Source organism: Phyllostomus discolor, chromosome 5, assembly GCF_004126475.2.
Source record: "Phyllostomus discolor isolate MPI-MPIP mPhyDis1 chromosome 5, mPhyDis1.pri.v3, whole genome shotgun sequence".
Lineage (NCBI taxonomy): Eukaryota > Metazoa > Chordata > Mammalia > Chiroptera > Phyllostomidae > Phyllostomus > Phyllostomus discolor.
In genome coordinates, this window is record NC_040907.2 from 28,861,213 (window position 1) to 28,889,184 (window position 27,972).

Sequence of the window (27,972 nt, forward strand, 5' to 3'; positions counted from 1 at the left end):
GGAGTGTGGGCCCCCAGACTCACTGCCCCGCAGCATCTCAGCCCAGGCGAGGAGGGGGGCTTGTAGCTGGAGCAGTAGAACCTCCAGTTCCACTCTTTTGCTGTCTCCTGGAGGTGGGTGTTGCCCTGCACACGGAGGCCCCGAGGAACGGGGCCCACGGCCAGGCAGCAGACAGGACGCATGTGGCTGACACGGGGCCGATGCCACAGCACTGCTGACCGGCTGCTCCTTGCCAGGGAAGGATTAGCAGTAATCCCACCATTCATCCAGAGCGTTCCAGGTCACGAAGTGCTGTCACATACGATATTGCATCTGGGCCATACAACTGCTCACATGCTGGGCGGGGCGAGCACTGTGATCCCCATTGCACAGGTGACAGCTCCAAGGCCCCCAGGTTGGGTTCTGGCCGGAGGCTGCCCGGGAAGCGGCAGAGCAGGGAGGGGACTGAGCCTCCTCGCACTGCGCCTGCGTCCTGCCCAGAGCAGTTTTTTTTATCAAGGGAGACCTCTGGGACCGGTGGGCACGTTTCTATTCTCTGAACAAACTACGGAGTAAAAAAACACTGATCGTTTATTCTCTGGGTGTCTGCACAGACACTTAAATACTGTGCTGCTGCCTCGAGGCTGCCCGTGCAGTCACCTGACGGCGGCTCTGAGCCTGCGTCCGAGCCCTCAGCCAGGTCCCCAGGGCAGCAGGCCATCCTGCCATGCCCCTCTACGAGCAGCAGCACCATGCGGACGGCTGTGAGCAGGTCCCCTCGCTGGACGGCTGATGTAAGTGTCCCTCTGCTCCACGGCCCTCAGCGGCCGGCCAGTCCAGGCCGCAGGACGGAGTCCCCACAGGGGGTCTAACCACCAGTCCGTGGCGCGCTGGATGCTGTCAGAGCTCATCCTTGGGCCCTGACTCGCTGCTGGAGACAGACTCCTCTGCAGGTTGCGGGGGGCCCCGCTGCACTTCCTGGGGCTGCTCCTGGGGGAGGTCCATCTCTTCTGGGCTGAAGAGCATCGTCACCAGGTCGTCTGCCTGCACCCTGTCCTGCAAGGACAGAGCCCTGCTCTTCAGAGAGGCCCTCAGACCAGGCACTTGGTGCTGCTTCCCGGGGAGCAAGGAGGCTCCTCCTCAGCGGCCTCCGAGTGCGTCTCCTTCCCATCAGGTCCTGCTCTCTGGGCAAAGCCAGCCGAGGAGGCGCACAACCAGGAACCAAGAACCAGGGCCATTCCCCATCTTGCTCCCCGCCCCTGGAGCCCCGGTTATAGCAGGGAGGAGGGCCGGTGGGGGTGAGGCAAAGTGACCACGAGGGCACAGTGCTGAAGCGAGGAGTCTCCCGACTCCCAAGCCCCCAAGCCCAGAGCGCCTTTCACGCGTGAACCGTTGGCAGGGGGGCCAGGGGAGGCGAAGCAGAGCAAGGCTCCCAGGTCCCGGCAGCACCACCAGCTGCTCTCACCCTCTCACTGTGTCGGGCATCCAAAGTGAACCACAGGGCGATGGCACAGCGCTGCCCTCTGGTGACGGCCTTCACTCCGTGCGGGTTTTCCGTGCCCGAGGAGAATCCCACGGCCCTTCCGCACTGGGGCTGCACCTCCGCCTGGGGGCACAAAGCGGGGCACAGACTGTGACCTGCCTTCAGAAGACGCTTCTGAAGTGTCTTCTTGGGTCCTTAGGGTCCATGATTGAGGGCGGCCCCCAAAGACCGGAGCTGGAGAGTAAAGGCGGTCAGAACACTGACCAACACACCTCACGGCCCCGCTGGTGGGGGGAGCAGAGCGCTGGTCACGAGGAGGACCGGCTGGCTGTCCGCCCTGCACCTGGAGGGCTTCTGTCTCTCAGAGGCGGGACAAGGACACACTTACCGTTACGGTCTTGGCATCCAGTTCAGTGAAGTAGAAGTTTCCTCCATCGAAGTCCCCATTTAGGTAAAGAATGGCACTGGGAAAGGCACAGGGCATCTCAACACAAGCCTTCTCCTGCTCCCACTCCCCACACAGCCCACAGCTCCAGGGCTTTCATCCCCACGGGCCCCAGCCAGCACCTGAGAGGGCCTTTCACAGGAAGAAAGCTTTCTAGAACCTTCTCTGAAGCCTCACAAATGACTCCCAACCATCCACCCCTACCCCGTTGCTGGAGAGAAGCCACCATACCCTTCTCTGGGCCATTTCTGCACCAAGTCCACCCTTCGCTGCCCTACTCACCACATTACTCTGTACCGATTTCTGGGTTGTCTGCCTTCCTATCCAGAGGAACTGGGGACAGGGACTGGGCTCTGGGGACAGCTGCTCCCAAACCCGTGTGTGCTGGGGGAGTGCAGGGCACCGGGGGGCGGGGGGGCACGGAGGGCGAGTTGGCACCTGTAGTCCCGGAAGGTGTAGGCGGGGGGCTCCTTGATGCACACGAGGGCCTCGGCGTTCAGGATGCAGTTGTCCACGTGGACGGGGTGGCTGCTGTCCTTCCTCTCAGCCTGTGCCTCTGGGACCAAGGTAACATGTGTTAGTGCGGAGACACCTCAGGAGACACTGCAGTTCTCCTGTCACCACAGGGGCAGTGCTTCCCACAATGAGGCCGGGTCTGTGGGACGCCCAGGGAGCAAGGGGGTCTCGAGCTGAGTGACATCAGCCAGGCGCCAGGACAGAATCACCTGCATGCCCGACACCATCACTGGCAGTCACCGGCCTAAACAAACTCTTGGAAGTAGCTCTCCATAATATGGCTTCTGAGGCCCTCACCCCCCTTATCTGATTGTGCACCCTTCTTTAACCTTACCCTCCAGGATGGCAACTTGCTTATGAGCCCCACCAACTACTGGGTCGCCCAGTGCCTCAACTCCTCTGCACATGCTATTCTCTCTGGCTGGAACATAACCCCATGCACTCCACAACTCCTATTCATCCTGCACAGCAGTCATCACCTCCTCCAGAAAGCCCTCCCAGCTGCCTGGTAGAACGACTGTAACTTCCTCCCCTGTACTATCATCACACTGCGTTGCCACTTGTGGTTTACGTTGCTTCCCCAAGGAGGACGAAAGGGACCGTGTCCCGCTCTTCTTCACGTCCTCCATGTCCAGCCAGGGCTCGGGCACAGCATGCGCTCTGCGGAGGCTACAGGAGCAGGAGGCCCACCTTCGATTGCAGTGCGGCACACCAGGTGGGAGTAGGAGAAGTAGAGGGGCGTGTCCAGGCGGAAGTAGGACTCCATGACTCGCCGCACCTTCTCTGTCACGTTGTAGTACAGGTGGGCGCTCTGCAGCGGAACCTTCCCTTCCTGTCCCAGCTGCCAAGGAGACCAGCGGTCGGCTGCCCTGAACGCCCCTCTGGGGGCCGACAGGGCCGCCTGAGGCCCCAGCGCCCCTCCTATCCCCGTACCGAAGGTGCAGTCTGCGTCCCGCACACAGCAGCCCAATGCATCCTGCTTTCCCGCCCCCTCGCGCGCTCCTTAACAACAGCGCACGCACGCCACGCAGAGGGGCAGGCCCCTGGCGTCAGCCGCTCTTCAGAAAGCACCCTCACAGCTTTGCACGTTGTTCTTATCATCTTGCTTCACTTTATAACTCTCGGTCCAACAGCCAGAACCCCAAAGTTAACCCTAGCTTACAGTAACTCACCCTCCCTCCGTGGCAGCTGAGAAGCGGACAGACAGACATCTTTAACCTTTCTACCACCGTCCCCAGCTCCTCCCCAGGCCTGGCCTCCCCGCCCCTCTCCACCCTCCAGAACGCTGAGCACTGACTCTACCTTCAGGGCTTTGAAGACAGTGACGCCATAGAACTTTTCGTTGGGGGTGTGTGGGGAGGTCTGGCCCCGGTAGCCGTCCCCTGAGGTCGCTGCTGCCTGCAAACCCACAGAACCGGTGGAGTTAGCCTGGGGAGGGGGGGGTGACCACCTCTTCTCTCGCCCTCAGCCCAGGAGGCACCGAGTGGGGGGAGGCTGGGGTCTTCGGGAGAAGGTGTGGACAGCGGGTTTCCCTTACGTTGCTCAGTCGCAGCAGCTCCCGGCACTCATCGTCAGAGATGACGCCATCCATCACGACCCGCTGGGAGCCATTCAACACTTTGGAGTTCATGGCGAGCTGGATGCCTTCGTAGAGCAGCGGGCCACCTGCAAAGCAATGACAAGACCTGACTCAGTCCGGTGCCATTCTTGCCATTCTGTCCGGAGACTCTCCATTGGGTTCCGCTTCCCTGTGAGGAACAGAAACCCCCGTGGTTTCCTGTTCACCAGAGAAACCTCCCGCTCGGTCGCCTCCACAGGCAGCGTGGCCCAAAGGACAGAGCCTGATGCTGAAGACAGGTGATCCAAGTCCTAGTTCGAGCTGCACTCCCGAACAGCTACTGGCTCTCCAGCCCTCCACATCCCCACAACAGAGCTCCACAGCCCAAAGGACTGGGTTTGACTCCTGCAGGAATGAGCTGTGTGACGCTGGCAAGTTACTTAACCTCCCTGAGCCTTAATTTTCTCATCTGTACACGTGCATCTACCCCTAAGGACTGGAGGGGCGCAGTGGGGTGTGGTCGGAGCAGAGCCCACGGTGAAAGGGACCAGCAGGTAAGATAAATAAGGGTTGGACCCCACGTGGGAGGGCGAGGTCAGCCAGGAAGAGGAAGACACGGGCAGACAGGAGGTGCTGGGGCCCGAGGCAGGCCCGAGGCAATGGGAAAACAAGACGGCTGCGGTGAGAGCAGAAGCAAGCCTGTAATCGGGAGACCTCCCTTGAGGACCGGAGGGGACAGCCACGGCTGGGGGCGGGGCAGGGGCAGGAACCAAAGGAGATGTGAAGATTTTGAGGCTCCATGACAGGACGAACAGTGGACGTTGGAGGAAAACAGCCTGGAAGCAGGGAGGCAAGATGATTCTGTCCTATGAACACGTCCCAGACCCGCGCTACCGCGACACAAGAGTCTAACTTCTTTAACAAAAGCCAATTCTCAGTGCTCTTTCCAGATGAAGTCCTGTGGGTGAGTCAGCAGGGACAGCAAGGCGAGATTGAGCCCTGACCCACGCCGGCTCGGACCCTGAGGCTGCCCACGGTGGTGCTGCCAGGGTGCCTCCCGGCTGGCGCGGGCCGGGCCGACCTGCCTCACTCACTGCTGCCAGGACGCTCTCACCTTCCCGCATCAGCCGGCTCACATCCAGTGACTCCTTGGTCTTCTCTTCCACGAGGGTCTCAATTTCCTTCATCAGGTTTCCGATCTCCTGGGAGATGCGGACGGCTGTTTCCCGCTCGGACCTGTGAGCACAGCCGCTCTGAGGACTGCGTTCTGGGGCTGGTCCTGGCTCCCACCCAGCTTCCTAGACTGGACCTGCCCGCCCCTTGCCGGAGGTCACATCTGCCTGGGCTCAGGAAGCCTCAGTGCGTCACCAGACAGATCCAAGCATGCAGTTTCTTCAAGGCCCTCACTTCTGTTTCTCTTGTAATCTCTTGGGGATCACCTCTTCTGGAGTCCAGGAATCCTAAACATGGGCCAGGAAAAAATTAACAGTGTAGGTCGACCTACTTCATCTCCAGGTCTCTGTGTACAGAATAGGGCCCACAGGAGAATCCACCTCGCCACCTGCCTCCTCTCAGGAGACAAAGTGAGAGGTCTCCGGCCCGGAGTCAGCTCCAGCGAGCTGCCCAGGACCTCCTTTGTCGTTTTCCGTCTCTCACCCACGGGTTTCACAGATGCCACGTTTGGCTCGCCCCCTAACAGTTTTCTCCCCAGAGTCACACGGTGCACCACTCCCCCCATCCCTCGCCCCCTTATGCTCTCCAATCCCACTGCCCCACCGCAGCTCCTGCACCCTGGCTCACCGGGTCAACAAAGGGAATTCCAAACACGTCATAAGCAAAGAAAAGCAGCTCCTTCTCCAGCAGGCTTCGCTGTCGGTACTCCTGGGCACTCTGAGGAAACACAGTGGGAGGAATGTCCTGGAACTTGGCCCTGTCTGTTAGCTCTTGGGGGTGCCGCCCTGGCATCCGACGCATCACTCCCAGTGGGAACTGGGGCTCCTCTCCCCTGTCACTAGAGTGTCTGTTCCCCAGTCATGGACAAGTCTCGCTCCTGTGCTCAAGGGCTGCTCTTGTCTTGCGTAAGCAGAACCTCTGAGGGTGGCATAACCAGGCTTCCCTTGAAGGGAAAGAGCCCCCTTCCTCCCCTGAGACCCCCATTAATCTCCAGGACAGAAACTCTGATGACTCTCAGGAGGTGTGAAAATATTCTCAAAGGAGAGTTCTTTCTTGACTTCTGCAGTTTAATCCTCAGAAGGGAATCCTCGGGGTTGGGCAACTTGACTGTTATCCACCGACTCTTTGCAGCCACCTTTGAGACTGGTACTATTACCCTGATTCTACAGACAAAGGCACTGAGGTGCAGAGGGGAGATATGACTCATTTTAGGGGACACTGTCCCCCCTCAAACGGGACAGACAGGTGGCGGCAGCAAGAGCAGCTGGGGCACCTGGCCCTTCCCACAAGTGCTCGCAGGTAGGGCTTCCTGGAGCAGGGAAACGAAGTACCTTCCGGGGTCACATCTTTCCCTGGGTGCCCTGCTAGTCTCCAGGCAGCAGAGGAAGGAAAAGAAAAAGAAGACATCATCAGTGCAAGCAGAAGACGAGGGCAGTGAGGAAAATGTTAACGGTGTCAGTGAGTCCTGCACCATCTATCACATTCACCCACGAGGGAGGTGGGAATTTTCTCCTGCAGCGTTCAGGTGACTGCCTCCTCTCCTCGCCAGACACCCGGTGAGCTAGGTTGTCTCGCCCAGCCCTCCCACTGGCTCCACGGGGCTGCCAGGGAGCACTTCCCCCTTCTAGCGTTCAGTCACGCCACGCCTATCTACCGAGCATCGGCGCTGGGTCAGGAACTGAGCCAGCACTGGGACAGAGCAGGCAAACAGAGATTCCGGCCACAGACCACGGTGCAAGTTAACTCACCTCCTGGCACCTGCGTGTCCTCGTCTCTAAGATGGGAAGAGCAGCGCCCACCTCACAGGGAGGCTACGGTCACTAAACGAGATGATGGGTGGAGACCACCCAGCACAGGGCTTGGCTCAACAAATGTTAGTTACCTTCTTTCCAGAAGGAGAGTTCTAGTTAAAAATGGCAGATTGGTCATATGGCCTTATTTTCCTCTCTACCCCAGACTCACTAGTATGACCATAAAAGGAAAAAAAAAGAAGGGAGAAAGGGGTCTTTCTCGGCAAGACAAAGACACTGGGAGAAGTGCCATCTCAAATCCAGATGATCACCATCTAGTGGCCAAAGAGGTCAACTGCAAGGTAGTCCATATCCCGGTGGGAGAGGATGGTCGGGATGGTCAGAGAAGGTTTTTTTTTTTTTCCTGTTGGATGCTCAGGATTCCAGAGCTAGGCAGAACCTTGGTATTTTCCTTCAGGGTAGGTTGATGACCCCACCTCACCGAGTTATTTTGAGAATCAAATGAAATAAAAGCTGGGGAAGAATTTTGGAAGCTACATGATGCCACACACATTTGAAGGGCAGTTATTTTCCACAGTGAGCACCACAACCACCAGAGCGGGAAGGCTGTTATTGCCACATCATCTACCTCCTCCTCCCAGTGGCCAGAGAAGAATTAGCCACCTCGGGCTGCAGAAGCAGCAGGCCAGGAGACCCCTGAGGACGGCCTCCTGCTCCCCGGTGTGTTCCTAGGTAGGTGAACAGCACCACGCGTGTGACTCCCAAGCAGGAACTTGCTGCCTAGTGAGACAGGGAGAGGAGGGAGGGGCGGTGAAAACACCCCCCACTTCTGCCAACTGCACCTCCTACTTCCACCTCGCCAGTTCCCCTCCTCTGGCCACTGCGTCACTCGGGCCTCAGTGATCCCTCCACACCATGATAGCCTCCGGCTCTGGGTCACCTGCTTCCAGCCCCTTCCATTGTGAGTCACCCCTGTGGGGCACTCGAGACCCTTCAAATTCTGACCCTCCCCGGCCCCAGCTCCTGTAACTCCCCAGTATCATCTTTCATTAATGTGGGACAACAGTCCATGTTGTCTGCACATGCTGTGCGCTAAGAGGGCCTTTCCTGCCCCACTCACCTGCTATCGGCTTTTAAACCCAACGTCAACAGCACTGTCGTGACGCCTTCCCTGACTCGCCACTCGATTACTTTTCCTCCGAGTTTCCACTCTAGCTTGTACTCACTGTCTACTATTATATGCGCTAGAGTCTCGTATAACTTTTGGATTATATATCTTTCTGTATAATCAACGCCCTAAGGTGTGCTTTAGATGGCATTCAAAAAGACATATATAGGTAAAAAAAGAAACCCACAGAGTACCAACAGCCATAAAAAGAACATTCAGTCTCCCTTGCCACCACTGATCTGTAGGCCCATGCCTCGGGGGTCATCCTGATGAACAGTTTATCTGTCTGTACAGAAAGTTTATAGTTTAAAATTTAAAGCCTATATATGTATTTCAAAAAATCATAAATAGGGCTTGTTACATTTATTATTTATATTTGTATATTCAATACAACTTTTAAAAAAGATTTTATTTATTTTTAGAGAGAGGGGAAGAGAGGAAGAGGAGAGAAACATCTTGTGTGGTTGCCTCTTCTGTGCCCCCTACTGGGGACCTGGCCTGCAACCCAGGCATGTGCCCTGACTGGGAATCTAACTGGCCACCCTTTGATTTGCAGGCCAGCACTCAAGCCACACCAGCCAGGGCAATATATCTTTTTTCTTTACCTAAAATCATATCATGGAGACAATTTCATATTGGTGCACATGCAATATAATAGTTGTCTTTTAGGTCATTGAATGAATGCACCATAATTTACTTAATCAGTCCCTGAATTGATAGCAGTTAGCTTGTTTCCAGGTTTTTGCTTTCGGCAGCAATGCTCTGACACACATCTGTGCACACCTGCTCAGCACAGCTGCACGGTGAATCCCTGGCAGCCCCACTGCTGCTTAAATGAACAGTCCACTGTATAGTCCCACCAACAGTGCAGGAGGGTACCTGCTTTCTCACCCCCTTCACTTCTCCAGTACGTTTGCTGGAGAATGGCAGAAAGAAGAGGGGATGGGGAGGAAAATGGAGAGAGAATGCTTGTGAGTAAAAAAAAACGAGCGTGATATTAAAAATGATCCATTTTGGCTACATGGTATCAAGTCTCACAGTAGGGGGTTTGCCCAAAAGGGGAAAGATGTGCTGCTTTGCAGTTCTGCTTTTCCTGGATAACTCAGAGAACACACTTCGGGCCCCAGATCCTTCCTGGGCTCCCTCTTCCTCCCAGTGACAAGTGCCCAGCCCATTCCCCCCACCCCCTGGCCTGGGCACCCTGTCCCCACCACACATGAGCGGTGGCGGCTCCCCTCCTGTACCTCACTCCCCGCCCTCGGGTCTGGACTCAGCTGGCGGCTTCCCTAACTGGTACAGATCGCTCACCTCACGGGGGCCTATGGATCTGGCTTGTTCTTCTCCAAGCATGGCGGTGTAGTAGGCCAGATTCTGATTCATCACCTCATCGTTGGGGAAGAAGAGGAGGTAGGTCTTGGCACATTCAATAGCCTGTGTATAATTCCCGACTGTAAAGGGAAAGAAAAAATGGCTGCAAAGGGTCTACTCCTGGGCATGAGTAACTCCTAGTGTTTATTCTCACGGGATTTGGGGGGAGACATTAGAATTGATATAAATGTAGAATACAGAATTTCTTTTAGGGTACTCAATATCCTCAGGGTTGTCTAATATTGAAACAGAAAAGAACTTGAACCCTCTGTGTGTCTACAGTTTCAAAAATTCACAAGTAACTAAAACACTGGCTTCAAAATTAGACCAATTTCAGGAATATTCCCATCTTCCTACCTTATTTTCTCTACGGATTTTACAATAGTAGATTGCCTCTTTGTTGTTATGTGTTTGGCTCCTCATCTCAACTATAAACATTGTATATGAGGTCTGTCCAGAAAAAGGTCCAGCCATTGTTAATACAGTGACAATGGTTTGTATGACATCAGTGTAACCTGGCAGCCAAGAAGAGTGGACTGGAGTGCGCCTGAATGAACAACGACAACTTCACTGTACTAGTCAGTGGGGGTGGTAGACGTCACTGAGTGACCATGTACACTGTGTGCCTGTCGCATTCAAATGACTGAGTGAGTACAGCAACAAATCTGCACCAAATTTTGTGTTAAGCTTGAACATTCCTCCACAGAAACTATGCAAATGATTCAGCTGCAGCTACAGGCAACTGGTGACTGGCAGCTTTATCACGACAATGCACCCGTGTCTCTTGCAGAGTTTTCTGGTGAAACATCAAATCACCCGGGTGACTCAGCCCCTTTTCAGGCCAGACTTGGCCCCCTGTGACTCCTGGCTTTTCCCAAAACTAAAATCACCCTTGAAATGGAAGGGATTTCATACTGTCAATGAAATGCAGGAAAATACAACAGGGCAGCTGATGGAGATTGGGAGAACTATGTGAGATTACAAGGTGCCTACTTCAAAAGGGACTGAGGCATCATTGTCCTATGTACAATGTTTCTTGTATCTTCTTCAATAAATGTCTATTTTTCATACTACATGGCCGGATACTTTCTGGACATACCTCATACTCATGAATATGCCTATGATGCTTATAAGGCACACAATAGGAGCTCAGTAAAGGCCCACTGACTTGTTATGCTGGATACTGACACCCCCCCAACCAGAGCATCAGTAATATATGCAAAGGAAGAGGCTGAGAAATGTCCTATGAGCTGGTTAAATGGTACACCCTAGCCTTTGCTGTAACTTAATTCAGATGCAAAATTAGGTTATAAATGTCACAGAAAAGACAAGAGAGAGAGAGAGATCCTAGAGTCTCCCTCTCTCAGCTTTTCAGGCTGCTGGTATTGGCTTCCTTGGCCAGTGCTTAGGACAAGCACCCAGGGGTTCCCTGGCACAGTGCCTTCCAGAGCCACAGAGAGAAGCCTTATGATTTGAAGCACAGTGGCCATGATCCCTGCCTACCTCACTTTTGGCTTCTTACTTAAAAGCAGCAAAGAAAGAGGAGAGCCGGCCTTACCATTATAGTAGGCAAACTGCAGATAATTATAATGTGATGGGAGGAAGTCTTCAAAGGGCTTCTCTCGACTTGGGTGGGAGGCCAGCTCGGTGACACAGTTCTGCTTACAGCCGAGGACCTGGATGTAATGGTCTGAAAAGAGTCAAAAAGGGGGAATAACCATAAGGTCAATCGTCAGGATTCAAATTCTGGTTAAGATGAACAAATTCTAACAGAACCAATTTTAAGGCGGATTCCCAGATTTAAGAACTCTAGAAATGAGGTTGAAGATGCTGGGAGCGTTTTCAGGACATGTCCTTAGGGCTCAGACAGGCCTGGCCGCGCACCTGTGATGGCCTGGAAGAGGTCCGCGTTGTACTCGAGGTAGTTGTAGCCGTCATAGTCGTAGGGCCCTTCGCAGAGGGCCCGGCACTCCTCATCCGCCACAAAGTACTCCTGCAGCGCCGCCTCCAGGTGGGGCACGGCTTCCTGCGGCTGCTCCTCTGAGTAGAGTCGCACTCCCAGCCGGAACTCGTCCTACTGGGAGGAAGGAGTACTCAAACGCAGGCCACCGACAGCCCCCTTCCCGGGGCGGGGGGGGGGGGGGGGGGGGGGGGGGGGGGGGGGGGGGGGGGGGGGGGACACCAGGAAGGTCCCCCGCCACCTTCGCCAGGGTTCTCACTGCCTGCTCCTCTCAGGTGACCGATGGGAAGGGGCTGCTACAAATGAAAGCCTTCGGTAAATGGTCTTAGTTGCTTCTTCTGAAATTTAAAAACATGTAGCTAGATCTAGATGAAAGATGTGGGAGTTCATTGTAATTTGCTTCACTTTTCTGTGGGGCTAAAGTTTTCAAAATAAAAGTTTAATGAAAAAAATTTAACTCTTAAAATGTTACAGTGTGGCCTGTGGTGGTGAGAGCCATCTTCCCAGCAGTGAGGCATGCCTTGGGCAGCTGCAAGCAGCCGATGGCAGGCTCTGTTTTTGCTGTCTCTGGGACACAGCTCCCCTTCTGTGGACAAGGGCCATTTCCATGTGTCACAGAATCACTAAAAAGCAAACAGAACCCCCCCCTCCCCCACCAGCTGTGTGCAGCTGTATTATGTACTAGGTGTACAAAATTTGCATTTAAAAGTCACTCTAATATTGTTTCTAATATGAGTATCTCTATTTCTAAACTATTAAACCTTAAGAGAACAAAGCTCTTTATAAAAATGCTGTGTCACTACAGACATCTCTTACGGAATACGTACTTTTCCTGCTAAAAAGATAGAATGAGAACAGTCAAGAATACTGTACCACATACTGCAGTGAAAAGCAAAACCTACACGACCAAAAAACTGTGACTAGTGAATGAATGCAATCTTTGTGTAAGGTAGACAGCATGCAGCCATTAAAAAATGTGTTTTAAAAGAACACGTGAGGACATGAGAAAAGGCTCATGATATGTTAGTTCAAAAAGGATGATGAAAAATACACACAGAACATGACTTCAAATTATGCTTAAAAATTACATTCAGGATACTTAAAATAGAGGCCAAAATATCATCTACTGGTTTTCCTAAGGTGGCAGTATTATAAATGATCACTTTTCTGCTTTATACTTAGCTGCATTTTTCTAATGGTGAACATAATTACTTCTGTAATCAGAAAACAACCCTGGAAAGTGTCACTCTAACAAAAAGAGAGAAGAGGATAGAGTTTTTCACCATATGAGGTTTGGCCTCGAGGTCCTTGAAGTCCGCCTCCTTCACCCCGGACATGGTCTGGTAGTAGTCCAGGTTCTGACGCATCTCCATGTGCTCGGGATTGCCCACGAAGAAGGTGTGCGCTGCTGCAACGGCCTTCTCCAACTTGTTTATCTAAGGAAGAAGCACAAGACCCTGATTCTCACTGCCCGAACCTGGAGGTCTGTGTCCAGACGCACCGTCCACAGTAAACAGGAAATGTCGGCCTTCCCGAGCCTTCCACTCCGTGTGCCCCAGCCCCCGCCTGCCCCAGAGAACACGCCTCTGGCGAGAACTACGTGGATGCCAGAGACGGAGCACAGGGCCCTGGGCAGATTTTCAGCTATTTCCCAAAGATCAGGCATAGGGGCTCCCCAAATTATAGGAGGGCATGCTTCAACAGTTGCAAACATCCTGTTTTAGAACAAAGGTTGTATTATAAGGGAAACACTATAGAAGGCTGACTACCCAAATAATATATTCTCAAGATCCAGATACATGGACAAGCTGAAGAAAATCTAAGGTTTATGGATTTAGGGTTAGGGAAAAAAGAGCAGTTAACAGACCATGCCTAAGAATTTGCCTAGAAAAAATTGGGGGGGGGCACATAAAATAATAAGTGTTTTCACACATTCAAGAAAAAGATGCATGGCTGAAAAATCCTACATTCCTTCACAATCCAGACATGGCAGCTTCTGACTCATGAGGTTAAAGCAAGTGGCTACACAGACATCTCAGGGGGGCATGTGCCACAGGCCACAATAATGCCCACAGCAATGGACTCCAGCATAACAAAGTGACACAAAAATAAATCACTGATGATCTAATGATTAACTAATAGGCTTTGGTGTCAGACAGACCAGTGATAAATCAAGGGGTTATTTTTTAAAATTGATTTTAGAGAGAGGGTGGAAGAGAGAGAGAGCGAGAGAGAGAGAAACATCGATTTGCTATTCCACCTCTTTATGCATTCACCAGTTGATTCTTGTATGTACCCTGACAGGAGACTGAACTTACAAACTGGGAATATAGGGACAACCCTCCAACCAACTGAGCTACCTGGCCAGGGCTAAATCTAGGTTTAATTATTCCCTTGCTGGGGCTTTAGGCAAGTTAAAGTTTACAGATCAGTTCCCTCATCTGTCATCTGGAGACAGCATTCACTACCTCACAGCATTGTTAAACCAGATAATATACATGCAGCTTCTAACACATGGTACTGGGCATATGGTAAGTGCTCAATAAATGTAAACCTTGGCATCTTATTAATATGGTAGAAATTTTTCTTTTCTGAACATAACTCCTAGTAAATGCATACTAAACAAGGAGTTAGCCCTGACTGTGACCCAAGGTCAATATTCCCCATCTCTGTACCTCAGTTTCTATTCTCTGAAGCCCATTCCTTTTATGGATTTATTTTCTTTCTCATTTCTTAGCATTGCTTTTGCTTTCTCTGTTCTCCCCCTGCCCCCAGCCCTGTGCACTAGTTTCCTTCTCTCATGTGAACAGCTGCAGTGTCTCTTAATGGTCCGTCCTGCCACCACTTTCTCCTTCTTCCAAGGCTCGTTCCATGTGGCTTCCAGGGTTAACTAACATTCTAAAACCCAGTTTAATGATGGCTCCCTGCAGTCTACAGAATTCTCTTCTCGGTCTGACCTCCCTCAGCCTGGAATGGCCATCCTTGCTCTCCTCTAGCAATATCTAGAATCAACTTCCAATGTCACCTCTTCTTTGAAGTCTCTCTGATTTCTCTGAGACAAAGCTAGACTCCCCCTCCTTTGTGCTCCCACAGCCCTATGTACACACCCCTTAGGAGCCCTCATTATAGTGATTCTTAACAGCAAAGCAAGAGGAACAAAAAACCATGAAGTCAGGAACATTAATGACCTGCACAAGAACTGAAATGTAGTAGGTATTCGATAAGCATTTGTCAAAGAATTTTAAAAAGCGCTGTTAAGTGAATGACCAAAGATAGCCCAGTTATTTCAGTTTCAAGCCCAGTACTCTTCTGAGCAGCTAGGAGGAATGGAGCAGAGCTGTGTACACAAAATAGTTCTGGAGTGGTGGAAATCTGCGGTCCCCGAGGTTTTCTGAGTTTCCCTTTGTGTTGAATTCAAGGCCTTTTACACTACGAAAATTGCAGATGTGCAGCACTGCTCCTTCTTTTTTCACCCAATGAAATGCGGCTAATAATAGTACCCACCTTACAGGATATTCCAGGGTCTGGGCAAATGTATTAATAAACACATAGTGCCTGAAAGTATGTGCTGGCTTTCATCATCATCATCATCATCATCATCATCAAGCAAGCCAGGTATACGCCAAATCCATTTATACACTTGGACTTAAGGCACTCTGGAATTCCTAAAATTACTCATTTTCTTTGGAAACCTGACAGACTAGGCTGAGGGTCCCCCACTGGGAGGGGCCAGACCGCCCCTACTGGCGACGTGGCAACCTCTCGTCCTGAAAGAAAGCTGGGGCACTCGGGCAGCAGGAAAAGCATCACTGAAAACGAACCGGAAGGAAGAAATTGTAGAAAGATCCTGGCTTCTCACTCGGACACTCAACAACAAGATCAGGGTGAGAGACCCAAGCTGCCGCTTTAGTTCCCTTTAGGAGGTCCCTCAGGGAAACACAGGCCAAGTTTTGCTTGGAGGGTGCCTAGGCTGGACCTTTGGGGTTACCATCTGATTAGGCGAAGCGGGTGAGGCAGGTCTCTTGACAGGGTCCTTGCTCTCCCTGGGTCCTAGGAGAGCTCCTGGGCCAAGAGACCATCTTCCCTCTCTGCGGACACTTCCCAGGCTCCCCAAGTTACCCCGGGTGGCCTTGAACCCCGCCCAGAAGGACCCCGGCCCGGACAGTTCTGCACCTTGAAGTAGGCGACCTGCAGGTAGTTGTAGGGGCTCCGCTTGTGGAATTCTAACTCCAGCTCCTCGCTGAGAGAGTGGGCGGCCGGCGGCCCGAGGCAGCGGCGCAAACAGGCGGCGCGGTGCAGCAGGCCCCCGAAGAAGCGCAGGTCGTGCAGGGCGGCGGCGCCCGAGGCTTGCATCAGGCTAGGGGCCGAGTCCGGATCCAGCTTCCACGGGAAATCGGCGGCACACCGGGTGCGACAGCGCAGACGGAGGGCTCGTAGGGCGGCCCGGGAGCGCAGCGCCCGCTCCATGCTCAATACCACCCCGGGCCAATCCCCTCGCGCGTAGGCCGCGGTCCCATCGGCAAAGAGCAGATCCGGCGCCGACAAGTCCCACCCTGCCTCGGACTCGGTCTGGGCCCGGGAGGCAGCGACAGCAACTGCCAGCAGTGCTGTTAGCAGCTTCTGCACGCGTGCCGCCATCACCTCCTTAGACCTAACCCGGGTGCTCGCCACCAGCCACGGAGGCCGGAGCCCCACCCCCTGGAAGCCCCTCCCCATTCCCGCCCCCGAGTGGAGCCCCGCCTCTCAGCTGAGTTCTGCTAGTTTTGGAAGCTTTGGACTCCGCCCCTCAGCGGAACCCCGTGCGGAAGCCGGAGCCCCGCCTCGGAGATCTCAGATCTGACGTCCAATGGCCAGGGAGCACGGAAGCTCCGCCCATGGGCCTTTATGCGCGTGCTCTGCCGTCGCTGGCTGCTAGGGCTGTAGGGTGGTGAGGTGCTGTCATGGAGGACGGTGCTACGCCTTGGCAGACCGAGGAAGTCCGTGAAAACCCAGTTCAGTCAGCGACAGATCGGGGAGGTACGCCGGGCGGGAGTCAAAGGGGAAAAGAGGGCTTCTTTGGGGCAGCCAGTCTGCCGGGCTCCGTGGGAGGATGAGGGCGGGACCTCACGGCCTGTGTTCCTGGGTGTGTGTCGCAGGAGCCCTGGTGGAGCTCACCGCGACCCCCGGCGGCCTGGCCCTAGTGAGCCCCTACCACACCCACCGGGCTGGGGACCCCTTAGACCTCGTGGCGCTCGCAGAGCAGGTGCAGAAGGTGAGGAGACGCGACTGGGGAAGTAAATAAATACGCTCGTTCTCGTTTGGCCCTAAGCCTTATGGCTCGGATCTCACAGCCACTTAGTGTGGGGTAGCGTTTGCACGCACATATTCTGTTGGGATGCATAGGCCACTTAAAACTGTTCCCGTAAGATCTTATCTGTGGCCTGAGAGCTTCTAGAACATCTTCTACAGGGGCAAAGACTCTTAAGTTTGTCATCATTCGTTGGACACGGTATTGGTTGGACAAGCCTAGTGCTTAGATATTGATTGCTAAAAGAAGAAAAATAAGAAGGAAGTGTGAACTAACAGAAAAAGCACTGGAATTTGGACACATAAGCTTTAATCCTACTTTTGATATTAACTTGCACTGTGACTTGAGACAAATCAGTTTTCTCTAGACCTCAGCTTCTTTACAAAATGCAGAATTTGAACTGGGAGAGCTCCTAGATCTAAGCTCTGAAAAACCAAATTTCATCTAATCTCTTACCAAGACTTTCACTTGTAGAACCCTTTTCAATTTGTACTGGGCCCTGCTGCTTTAAAGCTTATAATATCCACTCCCCTTGTATATGCTATCACATTTGGCCTTGATCATATTCAAAGGTCTTTGTTTTGCTCAAAAATACTTAGTAATTAATGTGCTCAAAGTCCCTCACATATACATCTCTGTACTTGTCTTTTTTTTTTAATTAAAAATATACACAAATGTTTAGGAAAGCTTCTCTTTTTTAAAAGATTTTATTTATTTTTAGAGAGGGGAAGGGAGGGAGAAAGAGAGAGAGAAACAACAATGTGTGGTTGCCTTTCATGTGGCCCCCACTGGGGACGTGGCCTGCAACCCAGGCATGTGCCCTGTCTGGGAATTGAACCTGCGATACTTTGGTTCGCAGCCCGTGCTCAATCCACTGAGCTACGCCAGCCAGGGCTGGAAAGCTTCTTTCATTCAAATCATGTGCCTTCTATTTTTCCAGAGTGGTGGGGAGCAAAGCAGAACTTTCATGGGTTAGAAGAATGTCATGGTTCTGTTTGATCAGATCACTCTGTGGGAGGGAGGCTTCCAGGGCCAGATTTTAGGCAAACATTTTCATGGGTTATTGAGTAACTGCCATATTTATCACAATGAAGAAGAAGAAAGACAGTTTTTGTAGTGAAATACAGAGGCTACATTACGGTGCTGCTTCCGTTTCCCCCACATCGCAGTCTTTGAGAAGCTAAAGGAGAAACACTCGAGACGAGGTGAAGCGAGCGTGTTTACTGCCGGTGTACTGGAATGTGCTTTCCAGCAGGACTGATTTTTCTTTTAGGTATTAATGTGTGTTCAGAAAGCTCTGAAATTTGTAATCAGATTGATCTGTGCTCAGATCTCTGTTCTCTGTGAAACCTTGAACAGGTTGCTTCACCTTTCCGACATGAAAGTGAAGTTACCATCTCCAACTTCATAAGGTGTTATGAGAATTAAATCGTAAGATATGTACAGGGCGTCAGAATGATTGAGGCCAGAGTTTGTGCTTAGTAATTATAGGTACTCTTGTTTGTGTTTTAATTAGGCTCTTATGTTTACAAGGAACAGATTTGCTGGCACCACCTTAAGAAAAAGGAACTGTAGTACTTTGGATCTAGAAACCACTTACTCTGTCATTGGCCATGAGGTGCCTCATTGTCCTTAGAACAAAAAGCAGATTTTTTGCTATGGCCATGATCTGGTGCCTGACCTCTTTTTTACACCCCCTGCCCACCCCCTACCCCCCAACTACTCTTCAGCTGCACCGGCTTCAGAAATGCCTGGAAGCTTCCCTGACTGGTGTAACTCAGTGGGTTGGGTGTTGTCCTGCAAACAGAAAAGTCACTGGTTCAATTCCCTGTCTGGGCACCCTGGGCCAGGCCCTGGTTGGGAGTGTTTGAGAGGCAACCAATCAATGTTTCTCTCCCTCTCTTTCTCCCCATTCTCTAAAAACAAATAACATCTTTAAAAAAATGTCTGGAAACTTCTCCCGTTTTTTGCATGGCTGATCCTTTCTTTTCAGTCAGACCCAACTCAAGGTCACATCCTCAGTGGGGCATTTTGTCTGTAGAAGGCCATACCCTCCCCATGCTAAATGACAGTACTGATTTGAATGCCCCTATACCTGCATTCCCATGTCTGCAGTCCTAACCACCCCCTGCAAATAAACCAGTTTCTAGCAGCAATTTGTTTTCTTTGATCTGCTTCTACCACATAATTATGGCTGTTTACTTCTTAATAGTGTGTCATTGTTCCAAATCCATATAATACTATTTTTAATTATCTTTCATTTTGGTGTCTGTATTACTCACTAGGGCTGTGCTGTATGATATAATATGGTAGCCACTAGCTGCGCAATGGCTGTTGAGCTCTTGGAATATGTAGTTCAACTGAGAAACTGAATTTTAAATTTTGTGTAATTGTAATTAACTTAAAGCTTAAAACCTGATAATTATTGGAAACTGTTAAGTATATTTGGAAAAATTTGAGTATGTGAATTGACTCAGCTGTAAGTTTTGTGAAGTCTAAATATAGATTAAGTATTTCCAATGAATATTTAGCATCCAAATTGATAGAGGCTATGAGTATAAAATATACACTTAATATGAAATGTAATATACCTCATTAATAATTTTTTTATTTTAGTCATTGTTCAAGTACAGTTTTCTGCCTTTTATTCCCATTCCAGCCCACCCACCCATCCCTCCCCACCTGCCTCCCATTTCCACCTCCCTCTAGTTCTTGTCCATGTCTCATTAACAATTTTTAAAATATTAACTACATATTGAAATAATAATGTGTTGGATATATTGGGTTAAGTAAAATATATTATTAGAATTAAGTTTACTTATTTTTACTTTTAACATGGCTACAAGAAAATTTGAAATTACATATGCCACTTGCTTTATACTCTAAAGGATAGTTGCATTAGATTGTAATCTTAGTGAGAGTAAGGACCTCTCTCCCATGGTTGCCAATGCATCCAGGGCCGAGCATGGTGTCTGACATGCAGCAGTTGCTAAATAGATATTTGTGGAAAAGATAAATGATTGACTCAACTTACTCAGTTGTTTCTGTTCACTCTTAGCACTGGCTTACACCTTTTACCTTAATCTCCCTCAACTAACCAGTAAAATAATTCAAGTTAACCTCCTAATTTTTTTCCTTAATTTAATTGTATAGCACTGGATGCTAATCAACTGTTCTCAAAAGTAAGCTGAAAGGTTATTTTTTAAAAATATTTTATTTCTTTATTTTTAGAGAAAGGGGAAGGGAGAGAGAAAGAGAGGGAAAGAAACATCAACTAACTGGTTGTCTCTTGTACGCCCCCAGTGGGGGACCTGGCCTGCAACCCAGGCATGTGGCCCGACTGGAAATTGAACCAGCAACCTTTCAGTTCACAGGCCAGTGCTCAGTCTACTGAGCCACACCAGCCAGGCAAGGCTGAAAGTTTTTTGACAGGTATCTGATGCTTGAGTGGTGACCTTCCCAGTACATCAATTAGTCACATCATGTCTCCTAGCTTTCAACTTTGATTTATTTTGAGCAATTCCTCTTGCCTTCAGTTTCATTTTTTAGCACATGACAGGCATTCTTATGTATGCATTACAACTTTGTTTCAGATCTACACCATAGTGAAATCTTTTAAAATTCATTTTAAGTAATGATTATGAATGTAAATATAAGTTCAACTGAGCTAATGGTCCTGTTAACAGAGACTTTCTGTGTGTAGCTAGGTTCCTATATAACAGGTGATAAGATCTGTATCTTGAAAAGTGTCTGGATTTTCAAGTAAAACATCCCTGATTTCAGAAATGTTTAAACATGAGAAAATAAATGGAGACCTGAGGAATAAGTGGGGTTAGTCAGAAAGAGCAGGAGGGAAAAATGTATCAGATGGAGGAGAGGGCATAATCATTATATTTGGTAGCAAGACAGAACAGAGTAGGTTGTGGACCGAAGAAGTCCTGTGTGACTAGAGTACGGACTGGAAAGGGTGGACAGCTATGGGAAGTAGACAGGAAGGAGCCCTTAATCCTGTGGGGTGGGGTCATGGCAGGGTTCATATCTCATAAGCAGTGCCATTTGAGCTGGGCTTTGAGATGAGTGGGAGTTCATGGGGGAGTGGTGGTGAGGGAAGAATATTTTAGACACAAGCAAAGATGTTGATGTAACTCTTCACACTGAGATCTAAATAAAAGCATCACAGAAATTTGATCCTTTTTCTACCCACAGTTCAGTTTTCTCTCACCTTTAGGCTGATGAATTTGTCCGGGCAAATGCCACCAACAAGCTGACAGTGATAGCGGAGCAAATCCAGCATTTGCAAGAACAGGCCAGGCAGGTAAGTCATGGCTTTTGTGCAGGCCTTCGTTGTCTTCATTCCATTCATGGGGTTGACTGAACTTGCGTGTAATCATCGTAGCTTGTCTGCAGTACCTCCTAGAAATACAGCGGTATTGTATGAAATAGAGTGAGCCCAAGAGCTTAAGTGTAAGCTGAGTTTTTCCACTAGGAGAAAGTTCAGTGACGTAAAGCATTTTGAGGGGAAAATATGTTTTCAGTTATAAAAGCAATGCACTTACTACAGAAAAGTAGGGAAGAAATTTAAAAACCACTCAAAGCCAGTAATACTTAACATTTTTAAACATAATTGTTCTAAAGGGATTTTTACAGCGTAGTCAAGTTACAGTCTAATTTTTGTCTCTTTAGAATCATTCAGATGCCAGCAGTGATTTATTGCTTTAGGGGAGGAAGCAAGATCGTAAACATGGAACAGTTTCTAGATTTTAATTGGGGTGATCGATGAATACGAGTGCCTGTTACCTTCAGTACCTAATTTGTTACCTCTCTGTGCTTCTTAGGTATTGGAAGATGCTCGCAGAGATGCTGACTTGCACCATGCAGCCTGTAATATAGTGAAAAAACCCGGCAACATTTACTACCTTTATAAACGGGAGAGTGGTCAGCGGTATTTTTCTATTATTTCTCCAAAGGTAAGAACGTTTATTTTTGTACAAAAATCTACTCTGGTCTTTGAGAAGTTCCTGGCATGTGTGTGGAAATATAGGCATAGGGGTTGGTAAATACTTTTCCAGAAAATGGGAGGTTATGTGAGCCTAGATATGACTCTGAAAAGTACACATGTGCTTAAGTTATTTCACATTATCTCTGTGAAGGGAGGAATCTGATGTGTCATGTAATGCTTTCCAGGATGATTCTGACCGGTCCGAAGTAAAAGGCCAAAAAAGAAGTTTGTGGCATAATTAGGAAATGTCTTTATGTCTTTTCCTAATCAGAACTCACCCCTTTGCCTTCTCTAGGAATGGGGGACAAGCTGTCCACATGACTTCCTCGGTGCCTACAAGCTGCAGCATGACTTGTCCTGGACACCGTACGAGGACATTGAGAAGCAAGATGCGAAAATCAGCATAGTGGACAAGTTGCTCAGGCAACCAGTGGCCCTGTCTTCAAGTCCTGACCCCAACTTCCAGGGGCTGACTCACTGAGAACAGACTCTGACAAACAGGTCCCATGGCAAGGACCTGCCACCTCCTTGTTGCCCCCACTCTCTGCTTTGGTGGGAGGTGGCATGAGGATTGAGGGTATGTAGGTGAATCGTGAACTTCTTGCAAAGAGACCCTGTGTGACTGTAATGCTGTCATTATTAGGTTCAATTGGGATGGTAATGAATCATCAGTCTTTTTCGGGATCTTCTCTGGGTCACGGACACCTAACCAGTCAGTTGCAGTGTACTGACCAGTGTACTTTCCTTCTCTTGGGTCTCCCTCTGTTCTCCTGATTGGAGATGAAGGGTTTTTTCTTCCCATAAAAAGGCTGACCAGGATTTCCAGAGGGAACTGTTTTTAATTTTTTTTTTGTCTTTAAGATTGGGTTTAGGCTACTTAACAATTGGTACAACTTCAGTTTCAAATTCATCTGGAACAGGAATGTTGGGTAATGGAGGATGATAAACAACTTGGCTTGGCTGCACTACAGTGTGTGATTCTGGTGTTTCTGCACAGCCATTGAGGTTTGGCTTCCCCCTCTGCTCTTTCTGCCTAGCTAGAGTGACTGGAGTCTGAGGAAGCGGCAGTGGCCAGTTTGGGGGAGGGTTGGCATCTAAACTCTCAGAGTTTTGCGCTTAGAGGAGATCCTGAAGGCTGCCACTAACCATTATATGAATCCACTCTGTGGCCTCACTGAGGAGGAGATTCAGAGTTCAGCCCTCTGCAGCAAGACAAATCCACTTAAATGGCAACTTTAAAATACTGTGGAAAACAGAGCAGGGCAGTGGGTGAGAAACGAGAAGAATAGCCAACTTGTTTGTGAGTTAACTCAGATCGAAACTCATTTTGACCTGAATCATCCCAGAACTTAACAGGCTTTTTGACTGAGTTACTCTAGTCCTGAGCCTGGCTGGACACCTGTGGGACTCCACTTCACTTCCTGTTTATTCCAGGGAATTAACTACATAGCATATCCATCATGGCACTCCTTCCTCAGTGCCATATAATCTGTCACAACATGCTGTCAAAGGGGAGATGTGTACTTGAAACCATAGTCGCCCAAGTTCCTTTCCGGGAGTGGGTATTCCTTGGGCTGATCTGCTGGGTAAAACCCTAACCCCACCCTGTTGGTCATGGCCTTTACTTATACGATGCACTGCTTGTGAGCATATGGGGCTAGCACCTAGAACCTGGCAAAGTCACCCAGGTGATACTTAGTCACTTCGGCTCACAAGGGGATCTCTATGGAGTCAGCTGCACAAGCCTCTGGGATGCTGTGGGACACACACACACACACACACACACACACACACTGTGTAATGGTTGATTCTGGCTACAGAAAGATCCCCAGGTTTTCAGAAGATTCTGACCTGCCTGACCTTTTTAATGGGTGCTTTATTAATTATGTATTGTTTTGTAAATCCCCGCAAACTTAGTGGCTTAAAACAACACACATTTACCGCCTCATAGTTTCTGTGGATCGGGTTCAGGTACTTAACAGGTTCTCTGCTTCATGGTTTCTCACAAGACTGCAGTCAAATTATTGGCTGGGGCCAGGATGTGGTTCTCATCTGAGGGCTCAGCTGGGGAAGGATCTGCTTCCAAGCTCACTTTTAAGTTGTTGGCAGAATTCTGGCCAAGAAGGAGGCATAGGTGGTCATACTGTACCTCCTCGCACAACCAAAACTAAGGACAACAAGAATTTACAAACAAAAAAACAACCAGAACAGAGAGAAATGAACCGAACAGAAGTCTGAATACCATACATCCAGTCTGGTAAGGAGGGGTGGAATCTGAGGCCTACGGAGAGGGGTCCCAGCAGGAAAAAGCAGTGGCTGGCAGATGCAGGCGCGCAGGGTGCAGACGGCAGTTGGCGGACCCCAGAGGTGCAGGGGCAGCTGACGGACCAGTGGCAGACCCTGGGCGCAGGAGGCAACAAGCAGACCCAGTGAGGCATGCAAGGTAGCTGGCTGTCCGCATCTGCACATTCACGCGCAGACAAACTAAGGGAAAACAGGCAGTGCAACACAGACCATGCGACTCAGGGACCCAGTGCCAGGAAACAAAGCCTAAAGGCACTGGCTGAAAACACCAGTGGGAGTTGAGGCCAGGAGATTCTCTCAGCCTCACAGGAGGCTCCTTGGAGAAACCCACAGAGTCTGAGAGAGTGCACAAGCCCACCTGCCTGGGAGCCAGCACCAGAAGGGCCCAATTTGCTTGTGGGAAGCGGCAAGGGGGACTGGAGTCCTGGTGGGGGTGAAGTGGGCACCATTGTTCCCTCTCAGACCCCGCCCCCACATACAACATCACAACCCAGCGACTGAGGTGTCCTGCCGTGGTGAACACCTAAGGCTCCACCCCTAATACATAACAGGCACAACCAGATCAAAGGAAAAAATAAAGTAAAATAAAAAAGGTGGCTCAAACAGAGTTAAAAGCCTCAGACTCAGTTTTTTTTAAGCTACCAAGAAATAGCCAACCTATCAGATGCACAGTTCAAAGCACTGGTGATCAGGATGCTCACAGAATTGGTGACTTGGGTCATAAATTAGATGAACAAATGCAGACTACAATAAGAGAAATGAAGGAAAATGCACAGGGAATGAATAGTGATGGAAAGAAAACTGGGTTTCAAATCAATGGAAGGGACCAGAAGGAGGAAAGGAACAACCAAACAGAAAAGAATGAAGAAACAAGAATTCAAAAAAATGAGGAAGCCCTGGCTGGCATAGCTCAGTGGATTGAGCGTGGGCTGTGAACCAAAGTGTCCCAGGTTCGATTCCCAGTCAGGGAAAATGCCAGGGTTGCAGGCCATGGCCCCCAGCAACCACACATTGATGTTTCTCTCTCTCTCTCTTTCTCCCTCCCTTCCCTCTCTAAAAATAAATAAATAAATAAAGATATATAATTTTAAAAAAAGAATTCAAAAAAACGAGAGGCTTAGGGTCCTCCAGGACACCTTTAAACGTTCCAATATCTGAATTATAGGGGTACCAGAAGGGGAAGAGGAAGAGCGACAAGTGGAAAACTTATTTGAACAAATAATAAAGGAGAACTTCCCCAATATGGCAAAGGAAATAGACTTCCAGGAAGTCGAGGAAGCTCAGAGAGTCCCTAAGAGGTTGGGCCCAAGGAGGAACACGCCAAGGCACATCATAATTATAATACCCAAGATAAAAATGAAGGAGAGAATTCTAGAAGCAGCAAGAGATAAGGGGACAGTTACCTACAAAGGAATTCCTATCAGAATGTCAGCTGATTTCTCAAAAGAGACCTTGCAGGCAAGAAGGGGCTGGAAAGAAATATTCCAACTCATGAAAGGCAAGGACCTACATCCAAGAATACTCTATCCAGCAAAGCTCTCATTTAGAATGGAAGGGGAGATAAAGAGCTTCTCAGATAAGGCCAAGTTAAAGGAGTTCATCATCACCAAGCCCTTATTATATGAAATGTTAAAGGGACTTATCTAAGAAAAAGAAGATAAAAAATATGAACAGTAAAAAAAGACATCAAACTCACAGTAACAACCATACCTAAAACAAAAGCAAACTAAGCAAACAGAACAGGAGCGGAACCACAGAAATGGAGATCACATGAAGGGTTAGCAACAGGGGAGTGGGAGGAGGAGAGGGGGGAAAAGATATAGAGAATAAGTGGCAGAATAAGTAGCATGGACAATAGGTAGAAAATAGACGGGGAGGGCAGGAATGGTGTGGGAAATGTAGAAGCTAAAGAACTTATGATACATGGACATGAACTAAAGGGGGGAATGTGGGTGGGAGGGGGTGGGCAGGGGGGAGGGGAGTGAAGGGGAAAATGGGACAACTGTAATAGCATAATGAATAAAATATATTTTTTAAAAAGTTGTTGGCAGAATTTCAGTTCCTCAAGGGCTGGACTGAGGTTGTTGAGTTTTATTTCCTAACAGACTTAGCCAGGGGCTGCCCTTAGTTCCTTGCCACCTGGCCTCCCCAACGTGGCAGCTTTCTTCTCTCCCTTCTCCAGTCCGTTCTGTGAAGGTCAGCTTGATGTTACTTAAGGTCCCACAACTCATAAGCATTGAGCACCCGGCTCCTTCACAAGGAGATAGCCTTTAGGAAGGAGCCAGGGCCTGGGACGAAGGAGCCCCTGAAGTGCCCGGACCAGTGAGACTTTGCAGTGTCAAGCAGCAGCTGAGTCAGTTGTCCACTCGCTATTTGAAAGGGTTTTTTGTCATTTTGACTGCAATCACCATCTGCATTTCTCCTACTTCACCAGTTGCATCTTTTTAGTCTCCTGATACATTTTGAAGTGCTTTGGGCCAAACCCTCAGCCCTCTGCTTTCTCTCTGCTCGGTGATCTAACCTGTTCCCTTGGCTTTACATACCACCGTATGCTGCTGACTCACGTGCATGTCCAGCCCTGACCCCTCCCTCAAGTTTCACGCAGACTTATTCATGCGAAAGAAAGCCTTACTTGATGTCATTACACACTTAATGTGTCCAAAACAAAAGTCTTGAGTTTCACCCAAAAACCTGTTTCATCACCAGTTTTCTCTGCTGTTCCCATCAGCACCTCTCTCACATGGTTGTCGAGGCCAAACACCCAAGTTGTCCCTGATTCCGTTTGTTCTTCCCACACTAGTCAGCGCGTCCTCTTGGCTTTTCTGACCGCCTCAGACCTCCCCCCAGTCCACGATGCCAGCGTTGCTGGATAGGAGGCTGTGGGCTCCCGACTCGGCTCCCTGCCTCTGTTCTCACCCTCCTTTGTTCGTCTCCACAGAGGCTGTCAGCAGCACCTTTTAAAATTATGAAGCAGGTCACAGCGCCTCTATATAAAAACAACCCAATATTTCTCATTATACTTAGAATGAAATCCAAACTTCTTGCCAAGGTAAGATGTGATTTACTACTCTCGGTACTTACCATGTTCCCATGGACCTTCAGTCCTGACACATCAAGCTTGTTCCTGGTGCAGAGCCTTTACATTGCCATTGCATCAGCCTGGAGTATCCCCAAGACCTCTGCATGGTTTGTGCCTTATCATTTAGGCCTTGCTCAAATGCCATTTCACCGATGGCCCTGTCAGAAATCCAAACTCTCACATCAAAGTCACCTCTGACCCTGCTTTGTTTTCCATAGCCCTTATGGCAACCTGACATTCGCTGCCTTTCCCAATTGGACAGAAACGGTGTCTGTCTTACTTACTGCTCTATCCCCAGCACCTAAAGTAGTGCCTGGCACATAATAACACTCTAATAATGAGCGGGTGGACATCTGGAGCTCTTATACCCTGCAGAGGATCTCAATCAATGTAGCTAGTAGAAATACAGTATGAACCATGTGTGGTTTTAAATTTTCTTAGTAGCTACATAAAATAGGTGAAATTAACTTTAATAATGCGTTTTATCTAACCCAGTATATGTAAAAGGGTAACATTTCAACAAATAACATAAAATATATTATTTAAATATTTTGTTGAACAGTATTCAAACTCATGTATTTTTATACTGACAGCACATTGCAATTTGGACTAGCCATGTTTTAAGTGCTCAGGAACAAGAGGTGGCTAGTGGCTGCCATATTATCACAGGTGTGGATAGTCTGTCCTTACTGTTCCTGTGGTGTCCAGGATGGGGGAAGCTAGAACCCGGCAGATAGAGAAGAAGGGCTTTCTCAGCTACCTCTGCTTCTCCCCCTCTTCCAAAGGAAGCCTTGGCTATGTCCAGTCTAGCAAATGCATGATCACGTAATAATAATAGTAGAGCTTTTACTCTGTGCTAAGAACTTCATATAATCTCATTTTACATATTAGAATACAGGTTC

The 27,972-nt window shown here is 49.4% G+C and overlaps 2 protein-coding genes across 2 annotated transcripts; one reads left to right on the top strand and one right to left on the bottom strand.

Moving 5' to 3' along the window:
* Window positions 1-548: 548 nt before the first annotated feature.
* Window positions 549-16,101, bottom strand: P3H1 (prolyl 3-hydroxylase 1). Its single transcript, XM_028513666.2, has 15 exons — window positions 15,575-16,101; window positions 12,685-12,837; window positions 11,326-11,515; window positions 11,000-11,131; window positions 9,382-9,521; window positions 5,782-5,871; window positions 5,389-5,441; window positions 5,096-5,217; window positions 3,961-4,088; window positions 3,726-3,821; window positions 3,114-3,264; window positions 2,346-2,463; window positions 1,851-1,926; window positions 1,445-1,585; window positions 549-1,035 (listed from the first exon to the last, which is right to left on the bottom strand). The coding sequence occupies exons 1-15, from the start codon at window positions 16,037-16,039 to the stop codon at window positions 880-882; spliced, it is 2,211 nt and encodes a 736-aa protein (XP_028369467.1). The 5' UTR covers window positions 16,040-16,101; the 3' UTR covers window positions 549-879.
* A 172-nt stretch (window positions 16,102-16,273) lies between these two features.
* C5H1orf50 (chromosome 5 C1orf50 homolog) lies at window positions 16,274-22,655 on the top strand. Its single transcript, XM_028512401.2, has 5 exons — window positions 16,274-16,417; window positions 16,537-16,652; window positions 20,917-21,003; window positions 21,524-21,655; window positions 21,983-22,655. The coding sequence occupies exons 1-5, from the start codon at window positions 16,342-16,344 to the stop codon at window positions 22,166-22,168; spliced, it is 597 nt and encodes a 198-aa protein (XP_028368202.1). The 5' UTR covers window positions 16,274-16,341; the 3' UTR covers window positions 22,169-22,655.
* The last annotated feature ends 5,317 nt before the right edge of the window (window positions 22,656-27,972 follow it).